Here is a 20210-nt window from a genome sequence, read left to right as displayed (position 1 = left end):
TTTGCTAATGGCCTGTTAAGTATTATACAATGGAAAATTAACATTATGGCAAAGTGCTACAGAGAACATCCTGATTTTTCTATTTTGAGGGTCCCTGGTGTATAAAATCTAAATTTTGTTTCCTGCATGTTTACTGTCAGGCTAATATCTAATATACATGTTTTTTAGGTTTGCAATTTGGACATGAGTCATTTGAATTAAATAGGAAATCCAACCGTTCCAACAATATAAATATTTTGTTGAGAAGCTCTAAAAGCGTCTTATAATGTAGAATATAGATATTTTTCGTTCTCAGAGTTAATCGTATGTTCCTGATTAATTCATATTCATCCACATTTTTTGCCACTTATAATCGTTGCCGTTATAAGGAAATGAATGTATTAAACCAACAAGTCAAGTCAAGTGTAAAACTTGAAGTTAGAACTCCACGCGACACGTCAACATGTTAAAAAAGTGCAAAATAACTAGGTTCGCTGTAGTTTAGATCAGATATACAATAACTAGATTCGCTCTATCATATGAAACTAATTTTCGTGATAATATAGACTTCATGTGTGTCAATTTTTTAGCACGTAACACGTGCTGTAGGCTATGACTGACATGCTTTATATAAGTGTATTTCTGCAGGGCGAAACCAATAGCCCAGTGATCCTCAAATCTGGCTCGCGAGATCCACTTTCCTGCATAGCTTAGCTCTACCCTAATCAAACACACCTGAGTTTGCTAATCAGTGTCTTCAGGATCATTAGAAAATCACAGGTAGGTTTGTTTGATTATAGGGTTGGAGCTAAACTCTACAGGAAAGTGGATCTCTCGAGCCAGATTTGAGGATCACTGCATAGCCTATCAGTTTTCGTCCCACTGACCTTGTGGCGTCCCGAACAGGTTGCGATACATATTCAACACCCAAATCCAACACATGCGAATCTTTCTCTTTTTTTCGGGTATTCTATAGTCTTTGTTTCCCCCCCACTTCTGATTTTCAATAGCTTTGAGGACATGACCACAAGGAATGGTGATATTTTCAAATAATTTATTAATCATCTCAATGCATGAAACGACAAGAAAGGGAACGCCTTTTCATTCTAAATAAACTGTAAAATTCTTTAATCTGGAGAAAAAAATAAAATAAAAATAAATCAGATTTAACATTCAGCTTAACCAAATCACCGTGAATGGAGGTCTTAAACATACTGAGATCTTTTTTCTTTTTTTTTTACAAAAAGACGGACTAATTTATTTAATTAATTTTGAATTCATGGTAGGCTATAGGCCTACACACCTGTACAGCTGAAGACGGCTGGCTGGTAAAATTATAATTTAGCTTAGGCTACTGTAATTTAGAATAAAAATTGCATTGAATTTTATAAAAAAAAAGATCTATGTTCTCGTATGGTTTATTAAAAAACGAAATTGACGAGCCTATTTATAGTGGCCTTGTTTTATGCAATGGGATCTTACGAGAGTTCAAATAAAATTACACTGGGTCTTCTGTATTTTATTAGGCTACTCATGAGTCTGTGGACAATATAAAACAACAGTTTAAAACCCTAAGTTAAGAAACGTTGCACACTGCTTTATTAGCGAGTATAGCCGGATCGGAAACACTGTTTAAAATAGCCCGCAATCCTCCACGGAATTTCACAAACAAGCTTTTTGTGGGCTCAAGTGGGTTTGTTCCAAAACCCAAGAACCGAAGAGAGATTTCCCGCACCGTATACACACATGCAGTAGGCTATTTATGCAATAGATTTTTGGGATACAGTCGGATATCCTGTGTGGGTGTTTTACTCTAACCTACATCGTTTTGCATACCTAGGCGAAATATATAAACGTTTCACCATACGCCCCCGTGGCTTGGCATTTAATTAGATCCCCGGGGTGCGGATCATTTTGGCACCGTGTCTGCGTGCAAGCGAAACCGGCTGTTTTATTTGCTCCCGGAGCCCTGGCCGCGGTCCTCGCGCGACTTCACTTCTGCACCGGCGGCGCGGGAGGAAAATCGAGCCCGCAGTCCAGCTGCTGCAGCTGGGCTAAATTGTTCTGCACGACTCCGACAGGCGACAATCTAAGCGCTGCAGCCGCCGACAAGCAGAGGTAAATCATTTTGGCATTCGCTGCTTTTTCCAGGTGGATCTTTGCTGATGTCAGAGTCATTCGAGACGTCAAGTTCGTTGATGCAAATATGAAATGGCCACTGCGATATTGTCTGACTGGTGATTAATCAACAGATATGCTGTATTAATTGTGATAACTTACTGTTACACGTCTGTCTTTTTTTAGACGATCTTGAGATGAGATTTGCACTTATTGATATCACTCTGAGATCTACGTTGGTGCAAGTCTTTAATTAAAAAACATGATTTGAATGCCATCTTCGTTTTTTTGGTAGCTACTTTTAGACTGTGCAGCGTAGCTTGCGTATTTATTTATTTATAGTACAGTTTCCTGATTTTATGAAATATTGTATCATACAACATTATATTTTATCTTAACGGATTATTTTAATAACATCTTTGATGTTTTTATACTTTTAAATACTCTGCAGCGTAGCTTGCTTATTTATTTATTTATGTCAGTACAGTTTCCTAATTTTATTGAATATTGTATCGTAAATTCTTATATTTTATCTGAAGATCAGTTTTTGATTACACCCACAGGAAATAAATCACAGATGGCATCTTTTTAAGGTCTACATTGTTTATCCTATAGACAGCAATGAGATTAAATGGCAAAAACACCTTATGACTCCTGCTTCTCAGATTTTATTCTGTAAAAATGGCCCCAGCAATATCACATGTGAGATCTCAGCAATGTCTCTGATTTGCAGAGATTTAATATGCAATGCAAAGATTTATGATCAAATTATCTGAGCCATGTATCCACATGAATTTTAATGCTTTGTACTAAAAGTTGTCCAATTTGTGACTATTTTTATTTCTTCTAATGATTTTTGGGAAAACGTCTGAGGCAAAGTTGATACTTGAATGAAACCGTGTTCAGATCTTCATTATGTAAGAATTCTGATTTATGAAGAATCAACCTCTGATCAATAAACATTTCCTATGGGTAGGGCTGTTTATGTGTTCTAGTCCGCTGGGACAACCTATCTGCCCCACCTGTGCTTGCTTTGTTTTGCTGGCAATTTCCCTCAAATACTAAAGGACTGCAGTTCAGCCTGGGGGCGATAGTGAGATTTGTGAATAAGAATGCTGATAATAATTTTGCTTTATTGCTTTCAGCTAAGCAAACAGCTTTTTGCAGGCACAAAAAAAGTAATGTATTGTCAGGGTCGTTTATGGGCCATAATTTCTTATTCTCCATTGCACTTTACATTACATGAAACTTGCGGTCCTGATTTCTAATAGTAATAATTATTAATCCTCAAGTAATGTTTTTGGAAAAGAACAACTTCAGGGATTAAGCATGCTTGAAATGATTCCTGTGAAGGTCCTTTCCCCCCTTGACACCTACACACACACACACACACACACACAATGCAGTGGTGTGTGTATTAACAGACCCTCAGGCACTGTGTCAGAGTGAATAAGTGGATACACACATTCTTTATTATTGAACCAAATAAGCCACTAGAGATGGACTGTGTGAAAGTGTGTTTGGTTACAAGGTTAGAAAAACACACTGCAGTCACAGAGCACTTCAGGGTCATGCAAAAACAGCCCTGCCCTTTTACAGTTTATGGTATGGTTCGTGTGAGGAAATACCACTGAACGATAGATAAATAATTTTCTGTTGACCTTGTGCTGAGGCATCAGAGATATCAGCAGGATGTTGTAGAGTGCCACACATGGTACATTAAAATTCACACTCGTTCCTGGTCTGAAAATGGGCCTGAAATAAGACTTGATTGTGGAGTAATTGGCCCAAAAGTGGCTAATCTTTTTTTATTTTTTGGTAGACAGAGTGCCTTTCCAAGTGCCGATATGAGCTCTGCAATTTTCTGAAGTGTTTCTTGAGAGTATGATTACGACTGAGATTTAGCTGGGTGAAATTTCATTGAACCTGAAGGTAATTTTGATGATCCTCACCATGAACTCCCCTGTTTTTATGTCTGTTAACAAGACCTTCCTCACATGACCTCACCATTCACTATTCACATACCCTCCCTGTTTTTGATTGCGCTACTTTAAAAAAACATGAAATCGCCTCTAAGTGGCACTTTCTATCTTGCCTTGTACCCCTTGGCTCCACCTCTTACCTTTAACTGAGATATTCAAATATGTCTCCTGTTGTTGAAATACTACAGCAAAGCTAAAGGAAAGTGTATTTGAATATCTCTCGCTGAATGTCATCCAGAATGAAATTCAGTCTTCTTGTTTTGCTGACTCAGCCTAGCACAGTGACATTGATAGGCAGAGCTCTGCTTTGGGTTAGCAGAGCTCTAACCCAATTTAAGTTTTTTGTTAAGGTTTTTTTTTATTCTAGATATATAAAGGGTTTGTTAAATTCATCATAAGCTGTTTTTGTGAATTATAAATTTTTTTTGGTACTTTGTATTGAGCTCTCTATAATATTTTGTTTATGTATAGATTACACAACTGTTCAAAACGTTGGGGTTGGAAATATGTGTTATTTATATTGTTAAAATATATCTTTTATGCTTTTTTTAGGCCATTGATAGAGTCTTCATCCTATGTGTATGTCATGATTGTAAACATATATTAACTAATAAAAATTACTGAGTGCACTTTTAGTCATTTCAACATTCCAGAATGTGTGTGTGCATAGTGAATGTGAATCAAGAGAGTCAGTTTGCATTTGTCTTGGGCACAAATGAATTTTAATGTTTAAATTCTGAAAGTGTCTGTGTCTCCGATTCTGTCTTTTGCTTCTGAAGTAATTTCTCAAGGGGAGCCTAAGCCTCTCTGCGCCTACAGAGCACAAGGGCAAATACGAATAAATATGATAAAATATGGATGAATGCTAATAAAGCACTGGCCAAGTGTGGCCCTCACTAAAAGGATTATCTGGAAGGGCAGACATTATTACAGGGGCAGCTGCCGGTCTGCTGTGAGAGCAAAGCACGCAAACTTCTGCATCCAGACTGCTCATCTCAGTCTTTTTTATTATGTAATAACTAAAAAGGAAGAGGGTTCAGGTTTGAGTTTGTGATAGTGAAGCACAGCTCTCTTTTGCACTGATTTGTTGTGCTGAAGGCTAAGGAAGTTAAATTGTAAACTGGCTCTCAGGGTGTGATATGACTGGCTCATATCAGCTGGGTCCCATTACTCTCATTAAACTACATAGGAATGGTTCAGTATTAGGGAGTACTCAAACCCCCTGGTGAAATGATTTCCATAGGTCACTGTTTACAACCCTTTGTTAGACTACTACACCGTGTTTTCCTGGAGTTTACATTCAAAGACTAGCAGCCATTGATTCAGTTGAAAAATCAAACATATATTGTAGGACTATTTTGCTGTGCACTCTATATACATACTGTTAACTACTTTAAACATGCAATACAGTGTAATGCTCTATCAAATGCTGCAGTACTTTAGAAATACCTTATACATCTAGCAGCAATTTAACTTTTTCCATTAAGATGCACATTCTAATATCAAATGTTTCTCCGAGCAGGAAATCAGAACACATTAAGTTAAATTATTAAGTGTAATTTAAACCATATGAGTGAGCTTCGGAAAAGGACTAGGTTGTGAACTAGCTTGGAATATGGTTCACTTTAATCTACATTTGGATGGAAAAAATTTGTGCCATGAAATTAAATGATTGAAATGCTTAGGTTTCCTCTGAAGACTGTAAAGAAACGGCTTAAAGGATGCTTGAATTAGGATAGTTATTAAAAAACAAGACTTTTTGTCTTGTGTGGTGAAAGATCATCTATTCTCCTCCAGTCCAATTTTCCTAACAATAGCTGCACTGTTTGGCACAGTTGGCTAATTTGCATCTAATTTTTTATTATAAATTTTCTTTTGGTCAGTCGAATTCATTGCTTTTTTAAAACCAAAATTCAACATCTGATTTTCATGCTGCATATTTTGTTGCTGAAAGGAATGGAAATGGTTATTTGTGGTTATAATAGACTTAAATCTGAGAGACCTTATTATGCAGAATAGAAATAGTCAGAGTTTACAAACCTCTAGGGAGTTTTTTGTAGAATAAGTGCAGATGATACAACAAGAGGTTGTTGCTACATATATACGTTTGTGTATAGTAAAATTACAAACTTGAATTTAATGAAGGCTTCTTGTACTAAATTACTAGATTTCTAAATTGACTTCATTCCACAGGGACATATAACTTTGCAGTGGAGAAACTCATTTACATTTGTTACGTCCCTGGATGTGTTGTTATTAGTTATTTTCTGGTACAAACGTGTGTTTGATCATTTTGAAATCCACAGTTGCCTGTAGTGGTGGTGATGGTGGTGGTGTGTGTGTGTGATGTCCTGACCACTTTGGGTCATCTATACTTTGAAGATGCGTTGCATCACCACTCGGCTGAATAACAAACATGCCTACCCAGTGGTTGGGTCAGGAATGGCTGCCAAGACATATTCCTTTGCCAAATAAAGCATTGGTCTGATCGTTTATTGTGCTGACAAAGATCCCTGAGAAATTTAAGTTAATGAAAAGTTAATGAAATCATCCCTTACACTTCAAAAGGTACTTGTAGTTGCTTTTATGTGTGAAACTGGAATTCTGGTGGGTATTTAAAGCTGCTGGAATTTGTTACCCAAGTCGAAATATGGCTCAGATAAAGCTGTTACCCTACCTTACACATATGTCTATTTGGATTATTTTAAACACAAAGAATAATCAGTCATAGACTGAATAGCTATTAAATTTTACTAGTTTTTTGCTAGCCATTGTTAACATCCTTTCAGGTCACTGTCCAAGCCACCTCGATGTATCTCTTGAAGCTTGATGTTGAACGTTTCTTGACATTATTTAGTATCATTGATAGATTATTTTGTTAATTTGAAATTAGATTTTAATAATTTTTTTTTCAGTTTTCATTTTAATTTTAGTTGAAGTTTAGTAATGTTGTTTTGTTTAGAATTTTAGTAACTTTAAACAAAAATGAAAAATGTTGCTAAAATAAAAAAATTAATTATTAAAAAAATGTGGGACCCACACACACACACACATATATATATATATATAACCCTCCCAAATTTTCCCCCCAAAAGTATAAATGCATAATAAAAGAATAATTTACATTTTGTCATCATAATATAATCATTTACATTTTGTCATCATAATATACAGTATATATATATATATATATAATTATAATTATTTTTATTTTTTTTACTGTATTTTGTTTTCTCAGAGACCACCTACTTTCTGGGGGAAAATATTTAGAATGTTCTATATCCATAAAAAAATAGTTAGAATAGTAAGAATGTATCGTTTCAATTGCAAATCTTGAAAGATTTGTGAATAGATCCCTTTAAATTCCCAGTCTTAGTATAATACATTTTTAAATTGATGATGACAATAAGATGCTGCAGTCTGTTTTTTCCACTCTTCTACTCAGAAAGTGGTGGAATTGAACATTCATTGGTAATTTTGTTCTAATCTGATGTTAGACAACTTGTTACCTTAAAGAAATAATGTATGTCCCTCAGCGGTGTAGCTGAGAATTGTATGATGCACACTGCTCTAATGTTCTCAATATGTGTGTGTTTGTCTCCCAGTGTAATGTTTTGGTCGATGTGGGAGTCGCTGTGGGAATGAGACTGCGTGGCAGGGATTTGGAGGATTCCACTGTCTCCTGGATACCAAGCGTCCTGGGTGTGCAGAGCGTCAGGCTCCGCCTTCGCCTCGATCGCCGTGACGACAGGGGGAGAGGCCTTTGGCAACTGGTTGACCTGGGAGAGGAAGCGCAGAGTGGGTGTCGGATACGAGACAGGACGCCTCCTACTTGTTCTCAAAGTAAGACATAAATTCATAATAACTGCAGTTCAACAGCTGAGTTCACAGACATAAAATCCTTGATTGCTCCTGAATTGCCAAGGTGTTGTTTGAAATTCTAAGAGCTTTATGTGGATGGCTAATAGTGTTGGGCGATTTGCTCCATAGTCCTATCGTCAGCCTATGAGATCGCCGATTTATGATATTATCATGCTCATTTTTTAAATTGTTTACTTAGTTTATAGCCGGAGAGTGAACCAACTCCAGGATACGGCAGCCTAATGTTAGTGTAATCTTTTAACTACACATTATATCTTTTTAGTCAAGTAGCACATGGATGTCTTGATATTCCTCAGTTATTCAAACAGCAGCTACAGAAAACGAGCAAAGAACATTTACCTTATCAAAAAACATCATCAATGACTTCAGTCTAGCGCGAGTTTATGCAGTTTAAAAAAACACTCCCATTATAATCAGTGAAGCTGTCTCTTATACTTACATCGCACATACATCTGCACTTTTTTTATGATGAGAGAATTCGCGAGAGAGCGGAATCCAGTCAGCGAGGCGCGCACTCAACAACAAAACACCGGTGTTTCAGCGATGACTCATCTGAATGCCTCTGATTGGCCATTGCATTCATGAACTCAACGGAATCGTGTGTGATTGATTATAGCATGCAACACTGTAAAAAGAAATATGGTGGAACAAATAAGCTCTAACAGTAATTAGATAATACTAGCCTAATAATAATAATAATAATTGTCTTGATATCGTCAAAGGCATCAGGTATCTCTGACTATCATCGATACACGATACTATCGTCTATCGGTCGCAACCCTAAGCTAAGAGTTATATTAGGGTTCTTGATGCTGTTTCCTCACTTCCTGTTCATGACTGAAAATGTCAGATCTATAGACAGTGTATAAAATGCTATTTTTGCATACAGAGACCTGTTTGTATAATACTCAGGGTTTTATCATCATTAAGAGGGATTTAGATGGTTCTCCAGCTGGTGAAAAGGACCTGCAAATATATGAGAATTGAATAATTGGGCACAAGAGGAAAAAAAAACAGTATTAGAGAGGATAAGATAGACAGAAAGAAAAGAAGAGTGAGAAGATCCTCTGTTCATTATATTGGACCCTGGGATTCAGCACTGCTTGGCTCCAAAAAAGATTAATGGAGATTAATGTGTGTCGTTCTTAATTATTGCAGTCCCTATTCTCACGCTGTGTATGAAGAAAGAAAGATGCTCCTTCCAGTTTTTTTGCTTTTTGGGGGGAAATAGTATATAACACTATAATGGTCATACACATACATACACTCATTTTTGGTGCTATTTTTCATATTTTGATCACATGGTCTTTAGTATCAGGGTTCCCTTGTCTGTTGCTATGGCAACGTGCCATCTATGAAGTAAATAACTTCTTGCTGTTGTTTGTGAGGGGTAACACATCAATTAATTTTTTTTCTTTCTTCACAAAACCCCTCCTCTATGCTAGGCGTTGGCTGGAGTTGTTTTTTCTTTTTTCTTTTGTTATTTTGGTTTGAGTTAGTAGATATGTGTGTGTGGGTGCACATTGTATTGCATGTTTTGTGCATGTGTGCAATCAGTGGGAATGTTTTAGGTATAATTTCCAGTCAATGGCTGCAGGCAATTCCGGGCATGTGACTTTGAAAGAAAGAAAATTGATGATGGTTCTCTGTTTAGTTCACCTAGAGCTTTTGTTCCAGTCAAAGCAGCATTTTGTTGACATGTCAAATTGGTAGTTTAACATTAGTGTGTGTGAACATTATAAAATGCTTGTTAAACAATTAGATTTGAATCCAGTTATGCTTTAAATCTGAATGCAATGAGGTATTTAGATTACTGTATGCTGTTCTTGTCAGAAAATAGTAACAATAATGATAGATACTGTAAATAATGATAGAAAATCATTTACTTGACTCCACATGCCAATTTTTTTAATCCAAAAAATCCAAAACATTTTAAACTAAGGTAATGTGACATGTTTCAGGCTTTTGTCCATCTTCCTCTCTTTCTCATTCATTTACATAGACACATACATGAACACACACACACACACACACACAGTAGTTGTCCCTCATCTGCAGTGTTAATGGGTTTGAGATGATTGAGTTGCCACTAAAGATGAATCCATGACTTTAATTAACTTTTGATTTATTGGCTTCTGTATTCCAGGCATAATTAGAAATTAAATATAGCAATCAGCTGGATGGGTGAATGGTGCCCAGCTCTGCGCCAGACTGTCTAAATGTATTTCACAGAGTGCAGTGTCCAGGAGACAGTATATTTCACTGGTTCTCAGCTGATAGGTCATGCTTTTGTATTCTAAACAGTTTTGATGCTATGTTAGTGTTAAATCTGGGTCCTGAAGCAAAACTTGTAGAAGTGATTTGTATAGAGGCTTTGGTTTGGTGAATACTTGTATCAGGCTAGCTGGGTTTCCAGCACAGTTTCCATGAGTTTGCTCTTTGTTTGTGGTTTTGTGTCCTCTTAGTGGCCAGTACGGCTGCTCCCTAGAAACCACTGTCTCTCAGCCATGGGAGCGGATGTGATTTCTGTGATAGCAGCTAGTGCTCTGCCAGCAAGATTCTTCACAAGTCCCAAAGATAATAACCTTTCTTTCTTTCTTTTTCTTTCTTTCTTGCTTTCTTTCTAAGCTGGCTTTTATTTCTGTATTGGCAAGTGCTGTTGTCATAGCAACCCAGGTTTATTATTGATCTTGCTGATGATCCATTTGATTTTGTGTACGTCTGATGTAGTTTGAACTTTGCTGGTGCTTTTGTTTCTGTGTTCACGTAATCATCCATTTGTTGTTTTCAAAGCATGTGGCTCTTTGTTGTAAAGGGATTGTGGGTAAATAATTATGTGTGTGTATATAAATATATATACATACATACATATGTATGCTGTACATATATGTACTGTGATTGTTGCATCTGTTTATTTATTTAGAACATGTTATGCAATTTTGTTAAAGGTATGCATCCTAACTATATTTGACACATTTTATAATATTGTAATTTTATGTATCTATCAGTATATTTATTTTCATTCATTCCACTGCAAATTATGTTATGATGATCCTGAAATTGAACCATTTTGTTTCAGTTCTGTTTGTTTGTATGTATGAAGACATGCATTTATACGTGTGTGTGTGTGTGTGTGTGTGTGGTTAGACTTGAAAGACAATTGGCTTGACCTTCAGTTGACCTGGAAGCAGTTTATCACATGTGGGAGGTCAAGGACAGGTCTGTTTGATAGACGGTGTGTGTGGGGTCCTGGTATTCCCTGTGGTATGGGGACCAAATGTCCCCACAAGGTTATACCAGTACATTTTAACCTTGTGGGAACGTTTTTTGGTCCCCATGAGGAAACAGGCTTATAAATCATTCAGAAGAATCTTTTTTGAAAATCTAAAATAGCAGAAAGTTTTGTGTAAGGGGTAGATTTAGGGGTAGGGTTAGGGATAGAAAATAAAGGGAAGGGATAGAAAATATTAAAATATAAATATAAAGTATAAAAATCATTGCGTCTATGGAATGTCCCCATAAAACATGGAAACAGTGTGTGTGTGCTTTGTGGTGGTACTTTTATAGTACTTGTAGTTTTCTTGTAGCAGCAAAGTGCTGATATAGAAGGGGCTAAAATGTAATTTATTGCCTCACTGCCCAATGGTCTAACCTTTTCATACAAAGACTTTTCCTGAATCTTATTTCACTGTCCAGTTTACATAGTGGTTAATCTTTTGCTTGTGTATCTAACAACATTATCCTGGACAGAGCAAGTCAGCAGATACATGACTACACTGTCTGTACACTCGCCAGCATGTGATAGTGTGTGAGTGTGGGTGGTACACGAGCCAGACCCTGGTTGAATTCATGTAGTACCGTATTGGCCCGAATATAAGACGACCCTGATTATAAGACGACCCCCCTTTTTCCAGATGTACCTTTTGGAAAAAGGCTTTTTAAAAACCAAATCTTGTTTTTTCTCAGTAAAACACATTTTGTCTTCAATTATTTTCATATTGCATATTTTTCCTATTTTAATTTTTTGTTTTGAAAGTATGGTAAAAACTGGTAAAATGTACCAACAATCACATTTAAAAAATATGCACTTTTTGATATACCATTAAAAAAAAAAAAAAACAGGTAGTCCATCTGAATTAGGACATTTAGGCTATCCATCTAATAGTAGCCTACCAAAATCTTATTAACAGTAGAAGTTAAATCTTACTGTAGTCTTAAAATCACAAAGGGAGTTTGGTGCCATCAGGCTAACTTGACAGTCACGACTCATGCAGCTGTAAGGTTTTCTTTTTCTTTTATTTTTACTCGCGATCTTTACAACACGCATTACATTACGTATTTCATGGCACACTCGTTTTATGCGTATTTGGCGCCACCTATTGTTGTGGGTGTATTATTGACATGTCAAAGTCTAGACCCTGAATATAAGACGACCGCGTTTTTTTTCAGATGTATTTCCAAGAAAAAAACATTGTCTTATATTCGGGTCAATACGGTATATGCACTCCATGGTCAGTGAAGCTACCTTCTCAGTGATCATATGACAAGTGACTAGCACCACTACTGATGAGTTATTGTTATAGCAAAGTGAAAACTGATGAAACTAATGTGCCTTATGGCTTAGTGCTCAGAAGCATTTAGGCAGTGCTGATGTGTGCTGATGGTTCAGTGTTTGTGTTGTGGATAATAGATGAGTTCAATATTTCTTCTGGTTTGCCTTTCTATTTAATGTGGCCTGTTTGAGTTTTTGGACGTGATCTTTCATTTGGTTGATTTCTTGGATTTTATTGTGCTTTTTGTGGCATTAAAATCAGTGTTTCTGTTATTTAAATCTATATGACATAGGTGTGTCAGTGCACATGAAACACGTTGTGATTGATTTAATAGTATTCTACTTACTAAAATATAAAGTGGTGGTGGGCTTTCCATGATTCACAATAAAGAGCCTGAATTTTAATAAAAAAAGGGGCAGCGTATGATATATATAGCTCGATAATACCCCAATTATTCAGAGATATTCTTAATGTTATACACATCAGTTAAAATATTGTTCTCCAAGCTTCTATAAAAATTGTTTCAGACAATGTGATTACACACAAGCTAGGGTGTTTAAATATGGAGAAGTCCTTTGTATAAAATTTACCCAAATTAGTGTTTTCAAGAGCTGGGGACAGGCATTTGTTTATTTATTTGCCCTTAAAAATTAAATATTTTACATTATTAGTTGTTAATTACTACCCGTCAAGTGTCATTAAATTATATAACAACATCCTGTTTGAAACAAATCTGCTTGGCGTTGGGGCGGGGCAAAAGTATCAATTATTATATTATATTATTATTATATTAATTTAAACGATTATCGTCAAACAATTATTTAGACTCCGTGTATATCAAACTGTGTGTTTTCTGCGTAAAAATAAGGGTAGTTTTTGGCTTTGGACTAAAACAAAAAGCAGAAGGGCTTATTGAAAAATTGAAAAATGCAAATTCATTCTCTCTTCATTCTTTCGCTTTTCACCAGGAATATAGCCATTTCCCCGGTAACCGCAGTAAACAAACCAGCGCAGCACCTGATTTTGCAACTTGCAGCGCTCATATGTAATCAATTAAACCATAGCCTTTTGAAGTGTAAGCTATATCTCAAATTTTCATGTATATTTGTTTTTTTCACCGGAGCACCACCTGAGTCTTCTCCTCCTGTCCCATATCTACCAGTGATCCTTTCCTTCCCGTCACTCATCACTGTTGTAGGTTGCCAAGTTGAGGGGACAAATGGGTTGAAATTTGTAGGTGTCATTTGTGTGAGAAGGATATATTTCATACAAGGTCTGGCAACTGGGCAAGCTTGGACTTTTTTTTGTAAATTTTTCATATAATGAGGTTTGGACCGTACAAATTACGGGAGTTTTACCGGAGGCGAATGTAACAAACATATAAAATACGCCCAGTGGGATTTTTTTATAGAAAGATAAAAAATACGGGAGAAAAAATACGGGAAAATATTTAAACGGGATGATAGCGAGATAGAATGGTAAAATACGGGAGAATCTCGGGAAAAACGGGAGGGTTGACAGGTATGATTATAAGGTATAATTCATACTTTACTTCTGTTTCGTTTTACAATATTTTACAGTATACAATTACATGTTTTCTTTTAAAATATGTTTTTTTTACCTTATATAAATGTAGTCTAAGTGAGTAAGGGTATACCAGTTTGTTTGTTTATTTAGCGGTGTAGTTGTCTGCAGTATTTGTTTACATTATTTAAACACCGAGAAAGAACTCGAAATCGGTTTCATGCCCACATGAGAAAACGCATGCATATTTTAGGGGCCGTTCACATATCGCGTCTTTTGCGCGCTCAAGTTCGTTATTTCAAATGTAGGCGCGCGGCAGGCGCGCTCATAATGGAAGCGACGCGCACGCGCTGCGACGCGCTCATTTTTTCCAGGCGCTTCCGCGCCGCATCGAGATAAAAACATTTCAACTTTTCAGAATGCCGCAAGCGCACCGCGGGTCATGTGACAAGAACCAACCAATCAGCTTCATCCTTTCCCGTAACAACATTGAAATCTCAGTCAAGATGAAGGAACAGCTGATCATAGCTGTACAGCGATAGCCATTTTTAAATAAATTTAGTAGCAGAGCTACTACAAGCGATTTTTAGTGCTGCAAATATATTTATCCTTTGCTGAAACTTCCGCGTCTTCATGAAGCGCTGTCCATGAAGACGCGGAAGTTTCAGCAAAGTGTAAATGGATTTGCAGCACTAAAAATCGCTTGCAGTAGCTCTACTACTAAATTTATTTAAAAAATGGCTATCCCTGTACAGCTATGATCAGCTGTTCCTTCATCTTGGCTGAGCTTTCAATGTTGTTACGGGAAAGGATGAAGCTGATTGGTTGGTTCTTGTCACATGACCCGCGGTGCGGTTGCGGCATTCTGAAAAGATGAAATGTGTTTATCTCGATGCGGCGCGATCGCGCCTGGAAAAGATGAGCGCGTCGCACCGCATTGGCGTCGCGACCGCGTCGCTTCCATTATGAGCGCGCCTGCCGCGCGTCTACATTTGAAATAACGAACTTGAGCGCGCAAAAGACGCGATATGTGAACGGTCCGTTATGCGTCTTTTTTTCTGAGGATTTTTTAAGTCTATACAACGAGGATGGCGATTTGTTCTAGCTGATTTGAAAAATAGGCTACTACTCATAGCGTTTTGGGAGTCTTGGCTGCTCTAAACGCTACTGTAGTGTAAATTATTCCGCAGGCTCTGCATCAGTTTATGACTATGGCAAAGGGAGGATGTTAGGCGCCTAGTTGCCATGACGACAGAAAGGGGACGAAGTAGCGGCTGCGGAGCGCGCGGTGGTATCGCGAGCGCGCCGTGGCTCTCAGGGCTGGCGGGGCTTTCAGAAGCGGCCGGTCTGTGAAGCGACAGAGGCACGGAAGCGAGTTTGATACGTTATTCTTGACATTGCTGATAACGTTTACGCTCCAGCGCTGGGAACTCGGTGAGTGTTCATACATTTAAAATGTCTTTACGTGCCATTGATTTCGCAGTGAGATTAGGAGATAAGGAAGGAAGAGCTCGCGCAATGCAACGCTGCTCGTAAACATGAACACGCGCATGTGGAACGGTGCTCTATTTTTGACGCTCTATTTTTAATGGCTCTCTCTCTCTCTCTCTCTCTCTCTCTCTCAGGCTGCTTTCTGGACGTTTTGCGGGGGTTTCTGTCATTGGAAGTAGGATAAAATCGTGTAGATGTAGGAAAAACCATTGTGCGTGAGAAATAGATTAATGTAATTACGCATGGCCTGGCTGATGCATGGGATAGAGAGAGAGAGAGCGCGCGCAGGTGAGCGGAAATAATCTGATGTTTATAAAGTGCATATGAATATAATTTGAAATTGGGGCCATCCCTATTTGTCTTGTAAACAAATAATAATAACTAAAATAGACGATTTCTTTTATATTTCATTTATAATATATCACATGACATGTTAATTGATGTTTTGTGCAGATAACTTTTTGTATTCTTACTATTTGTCATTTAGTCTCATGAATGTTTATCTGGAAAAGCAGAAAAGTAGATTCATGTAATTTTATTATCTCTGCCTGCACAGCTGAGCTCCAAGGTGTCTATTGTCTGTACAGACTATGCACAGCGAATGCAGTTCACATATTGCATGGCATATTTATTACCCACCCTTTAAAAATGAATATGAAAGTAGCGTGTTCGGTGTATTTAGTCACAGAATCAATACAAATAATTAGAAGGTAGCATAATAATTAAAATGATCAATAATTATCCCTATTTTATTATTTTTATTATTATTATTATTATTATACTTTTAACTGTAGTTATGAGAAGTAATTCATAATATGTATTACTAATTTCTTTGTCCAAGAAATCATAATTAAATAATTATATCCTAAAATTCCACCTTAAAAGGTCCCAGGGATGAGAGTGAACGAGGACTGGGGGAGGGGGACTGACTGAGAGAGAGAGAGAGAGAGTTGGAAGAGCTGAGGATAGTGAAGATGCTTTTATGTGGCTCAGTGTCTGTTTCTTCCACAGTCTGCACAGTGTAGGCCACCTCACAGCTTCACCATCAAGAAAAACCATTGTGCGTAAGAAATAGATTAATGTAATTACGCATGGCCTGGTTGATGCATGGGAGAGAGAGAGAGCAGGCGAGTGGAAATAATCTGATGTTTAGAAAGTGCATATGAAAATAATTTGGAATTAGGGTCATCCCTATCTGTCTTGTAAACAAATAATAATAACTAAAATAGACGATTTCTTTTATATTTCATTTATAATATATCACATGACATGTTAATTGATGTTTTGTGCAGATAACTTTTTGCATTCATACTATTTGTCATTTAGTCTCATGAATGCTTTTCTTAAAAAGCAGCAAAGTAGATTCATTTCATTTTGTAATCTCACAGCTGAGCTTCAAACTGTCTATTGTCTGTGCAGACTAAAGTGAATGCACTTCATAGATTGCATGGCATATTTACTACCCAGGCTTTAAAAAAACTGAATATGAAAGTAGTGTGTTCTGTGTCAGTCACAGAATCAATACAAATAATTAGAAGGTAGCATAATAATTAAAATGATCAATAATTATCCCTATTTTATTATTTTTATTATTATTATTATTATTATACTTTTAACTGTAGTTATGAGAAGTAATTCATAATATGTATTACTAATTTCTTTGTCCAAGAAATCATAATTAAATAATTATATCCTAAAATTCCACCTTAAAAGGTCCCAGGGATGAGAGTGAACGAGGACTGGGGGAGGGGGACTGACTGAGAGAGAGAGAGAGAGAGTTGGAAGAGCTGAGGATAGTGAAGATGCTTTTATGTGGCTCAGTGTCTGTTTCTTCCACAGTCTGCACAGTGTAGGCCACCTCACAGCTTCACCATCAAGCTTTTGTTCTTCAAATAATTCATACCAGCCCAGTTTCATATGTGTAGGGTTTGTGAAGTATGTTTTTCTGGTATTTACACAATAAATATGATTGTAGTATGTAATTATGGATGGTCTGTATGTTATATTTTTTGCACATTGTTTCTATTTTTTAATTGGACTGCATTGCTGTTGTAGTACTAAGTACTCTTATCTTGTTTGTTTCACTGTGATGTTTCCAGGAACAGCTGCTAGTTTGCAGGTTGCACCGGTTGCAGTGTTTGAGCTGTGGTCATGTGTTTGAGTTGAAATCTCAGAATGAATATGTTAAAGCATTGACTGTTATTTTAATTCAAACGGTTTTTGTTTTGGTTGGTTTGATGTTTGTTTTCTGTAAATTTAAGGGTTAGTTCACCCAAAAAATGAAAATGTTGTCATTAATTACTCACCCTCATGTCGTTCCAAGCCCCTAAGACCTCCGTTCATCTTTGGAACACAAATTAAGATATTATTGATGCATTCTGAGAGCTCTCTGACCCTCCCATAGACAGCAAGGGTCCTTATACGATCAACGTCCAGAGACGTAGCAAGGAGATCGGTAAAATAATCCATGTGACATCAGGGATTCAACCGTAATATTACAAAAAACGTAACAAGGAGTTATTCATATCGGTAAAATAATCCATGTGACATCAGGGATTCAACCGTAATATTACAAAGGTACGAGAATACTTTTTGTGCACAAAAGAAAAAAAATTCTGAAGATGAACGGAGGTCTTACGGGTTTGGAACGACATGAGGGTGTGTAATTAATGACAGAATTTTCATTTTTAGGTGAACTATCCCTTTAAGGGAAAGGGAAATTCCAGGGTTCCCACTGACATAGAAAACCTGGAAATATCAGGGAATCTTAAAACTGTGATTTCTATGCCTGGAAAAGACATGGAAATGAATATCCTAATAAATAAAATGCAAAATATAATTGAAAGTTCAATAGATAATTGAAGAATAGTGCTCTTGGAAATAAAAGGATTTTCTTGCAGGACAACACACTATCCCATGCTGCATAAATACCATGGTGCTAAACTGTTTGAAAATGTGTTTCTACAGCCACTGTGCAGGTTTCTCTTTGTGAGGTTTGGTTAGCAGTGACTGAAATGCAGCTTTACACACAACTGCCCGTCTGCATGGAGAGGATCTTGAGACTCCAGTAGCTGCAAACACCTGTTTGCTGCTCAGCAGTAGCTTTTTTACAGCTGGCATTACAATACAATTCATTTGTTTTGCAGAAACTTTGGACAACTTTAAAGGCGATTTTCTCAATATTTAGATTTTTTTGCACCCTCAGATTCCAGATTTTCAAATAGTTGTATCTCGGCCAAATATTGTCCTATCCTAACAAACCGTACATCAATGGAAAGCTTTTTTATGATGTATAAATCTCTCTCTTTTTTTTTTTTTTAATGACCCTTATGACTGGTTTTGTGGTCCAGGGTCACATATGTAAAATCTTTTCTAATTTAATAATTTCTATAGTTATGCTCAGTTATACATTTTCATCAGCTAAAATTGCTATATTGTTTATTTTTATATATTTTTTTTCTTTCAGATTACTAAAATTATCCAGTAATCACGAATGACTGACGAATGAAAAATCATGGAAATTCATTGGTCTAAAGGTGTGGGAACCCAAAATTTCATACTTGACTACATATATTTCTCTGTATGCGTGTTTTAGTTAGTGGTGTGTTGAAGAGTTTTATGATGAATTTATGGTTGGATATTAAAAAGTTGTGTTTTTTTCTTGGTTTTTGTTTATAACTTATAAATATCCAATTAGTAGACACATGTACTCCTTATACAATTCAATGTATTTGTAAAGTAAAATCTCCAACACATGATGCAGAATGACAATTTTACTATAAATCAAGAAAAACATGCTACCTAATGTATTAAAATGATTAAATATCTATGTAAATACAGTTTAACATTCTGTCATTGTGTTTTTCTCTCTCAGGTCTGATGAGTATTCCTGCTGCTGCATCAGTTCAGTCAGGGGGTGGAGAGATGCAATCACCTGGGGCCATTAGCCCCTCCTTCTTCCCGCCCCCAAGTGGAAAAGTTCCAGGTCGCAAGAGGGGTCGCCCACCCCTAAAGAGGCACCCAGAATATCAGAGTCGCTACCCAGAATCCCTCCCACCCATTAAAGTGCCTAAGAAGAGAGGGAGGAAGCCTGGCTTTAAGGTCAGTAAATATCAGTGGTTGTGTGTCTGTTTAAATACACGCATGCATGCGTAGGCCACAAAGATAAGGCCTTTTCACTGTTCTAACGTGTCTACTAAATGCATAAATGTCATCAAGTGGTGCATTTGAGTGCATAATGGTGCGTATGTAACACTTATGATGCTTTAGCTAGAGGAACAGAGTAATGCTTTGTAGGTAGGCCCATCTGATGTTGACTGTACAAGAGAAGGAGGTGATAGGGTGGTTGTTCTTTGACTGATGTATCTGCAGTCTGCTGCTGCTGAGTTATTTTTAGCCATGTGCCTGAGCACAAGCCTCATAATGTCACTGCTGCTGATTTAAAGAGCAACACACTAACACAATGTGTGTGCATGTTAGCAGATTTGCAGTAGACACAGTGCAAATACATTCTTGCTTAACCTAAACCTGATGGTTATTGCTTTCTATAGCAGTGTTAGGGACAGTTTATCTTCCAAAACACATATTTTACATCATTTTACGATTACTTAATAGGGTTATTTCCTGTCTATCAGGAAATTGTTAACACATTCTCTGTAAAAAGGGTTAAATAGGGCTTTTG

The 20210-nt window shown here is 36.9% G+C and overlaps 1 protein-coding gene across 7 annotated transcripts in view; it reads left to right on the top strand.

Annotated features, from left to right (window-relative positions):
- The first annotated feature begins 1758 nt into the window (after positions 1-1758).
- Positions 1759-20210, top strand: part of LOC107726622 (sex comb on midleg-like protein 4) — a 34094-nt gene continuing 15642 nt past the window's right edge. For 3 of the 7 annotated variants that reach the window (XM_016536272.1, XM_016536271.1, XM_016536270.1), the window contains exons 1-3: positions 1759-2097; positions 7685-7922; positions 19404-19630. In XM_016536272.1, the coding sequence (XP_016391758.1) occupies positions 7721-7922; positions 19404-19630 (429 nt within the window). In that variant the 5' untranslated portion in view covers positions 1759-2097; positions 7685-7720. Of the gene's footprint in view, positions 2098-7684; positions 7923-15347; positions 15473-15692; positions 15818-18995; positions 19066-19403; positions 19631-20210 lie in introns of those variants that run through there. The other 4 variants (XM_016536275.1, XM_016536273.1, XM_016536274.1 and 1 more) reach the window with 4 other exon arrangements.

The sequence above is a fragment of the Sinocyclocheilus rhinocerous genome, unplaced genomic scaffold (assembly GCF_001515625.1).
Source record: "Sinocyclocheilus rhinocerous isolate Xijiao unplaced genomic scaffold, SAMN03320098_v1.1 scaffold1538, whole genome shotgun sequence".
NCBI lineage: Eukaryota > Metazoa > Chordata > Actinopteri > Cypriniformes > Cyprinidae > Sinocyclocheilus > Sinocyclocheilus rhinocerous.
The sequence above is the reverse complement of the archived record's forward strand: the minus strand, read 5'-3'. Positions and strand labels throughout refer to the sequence as shown.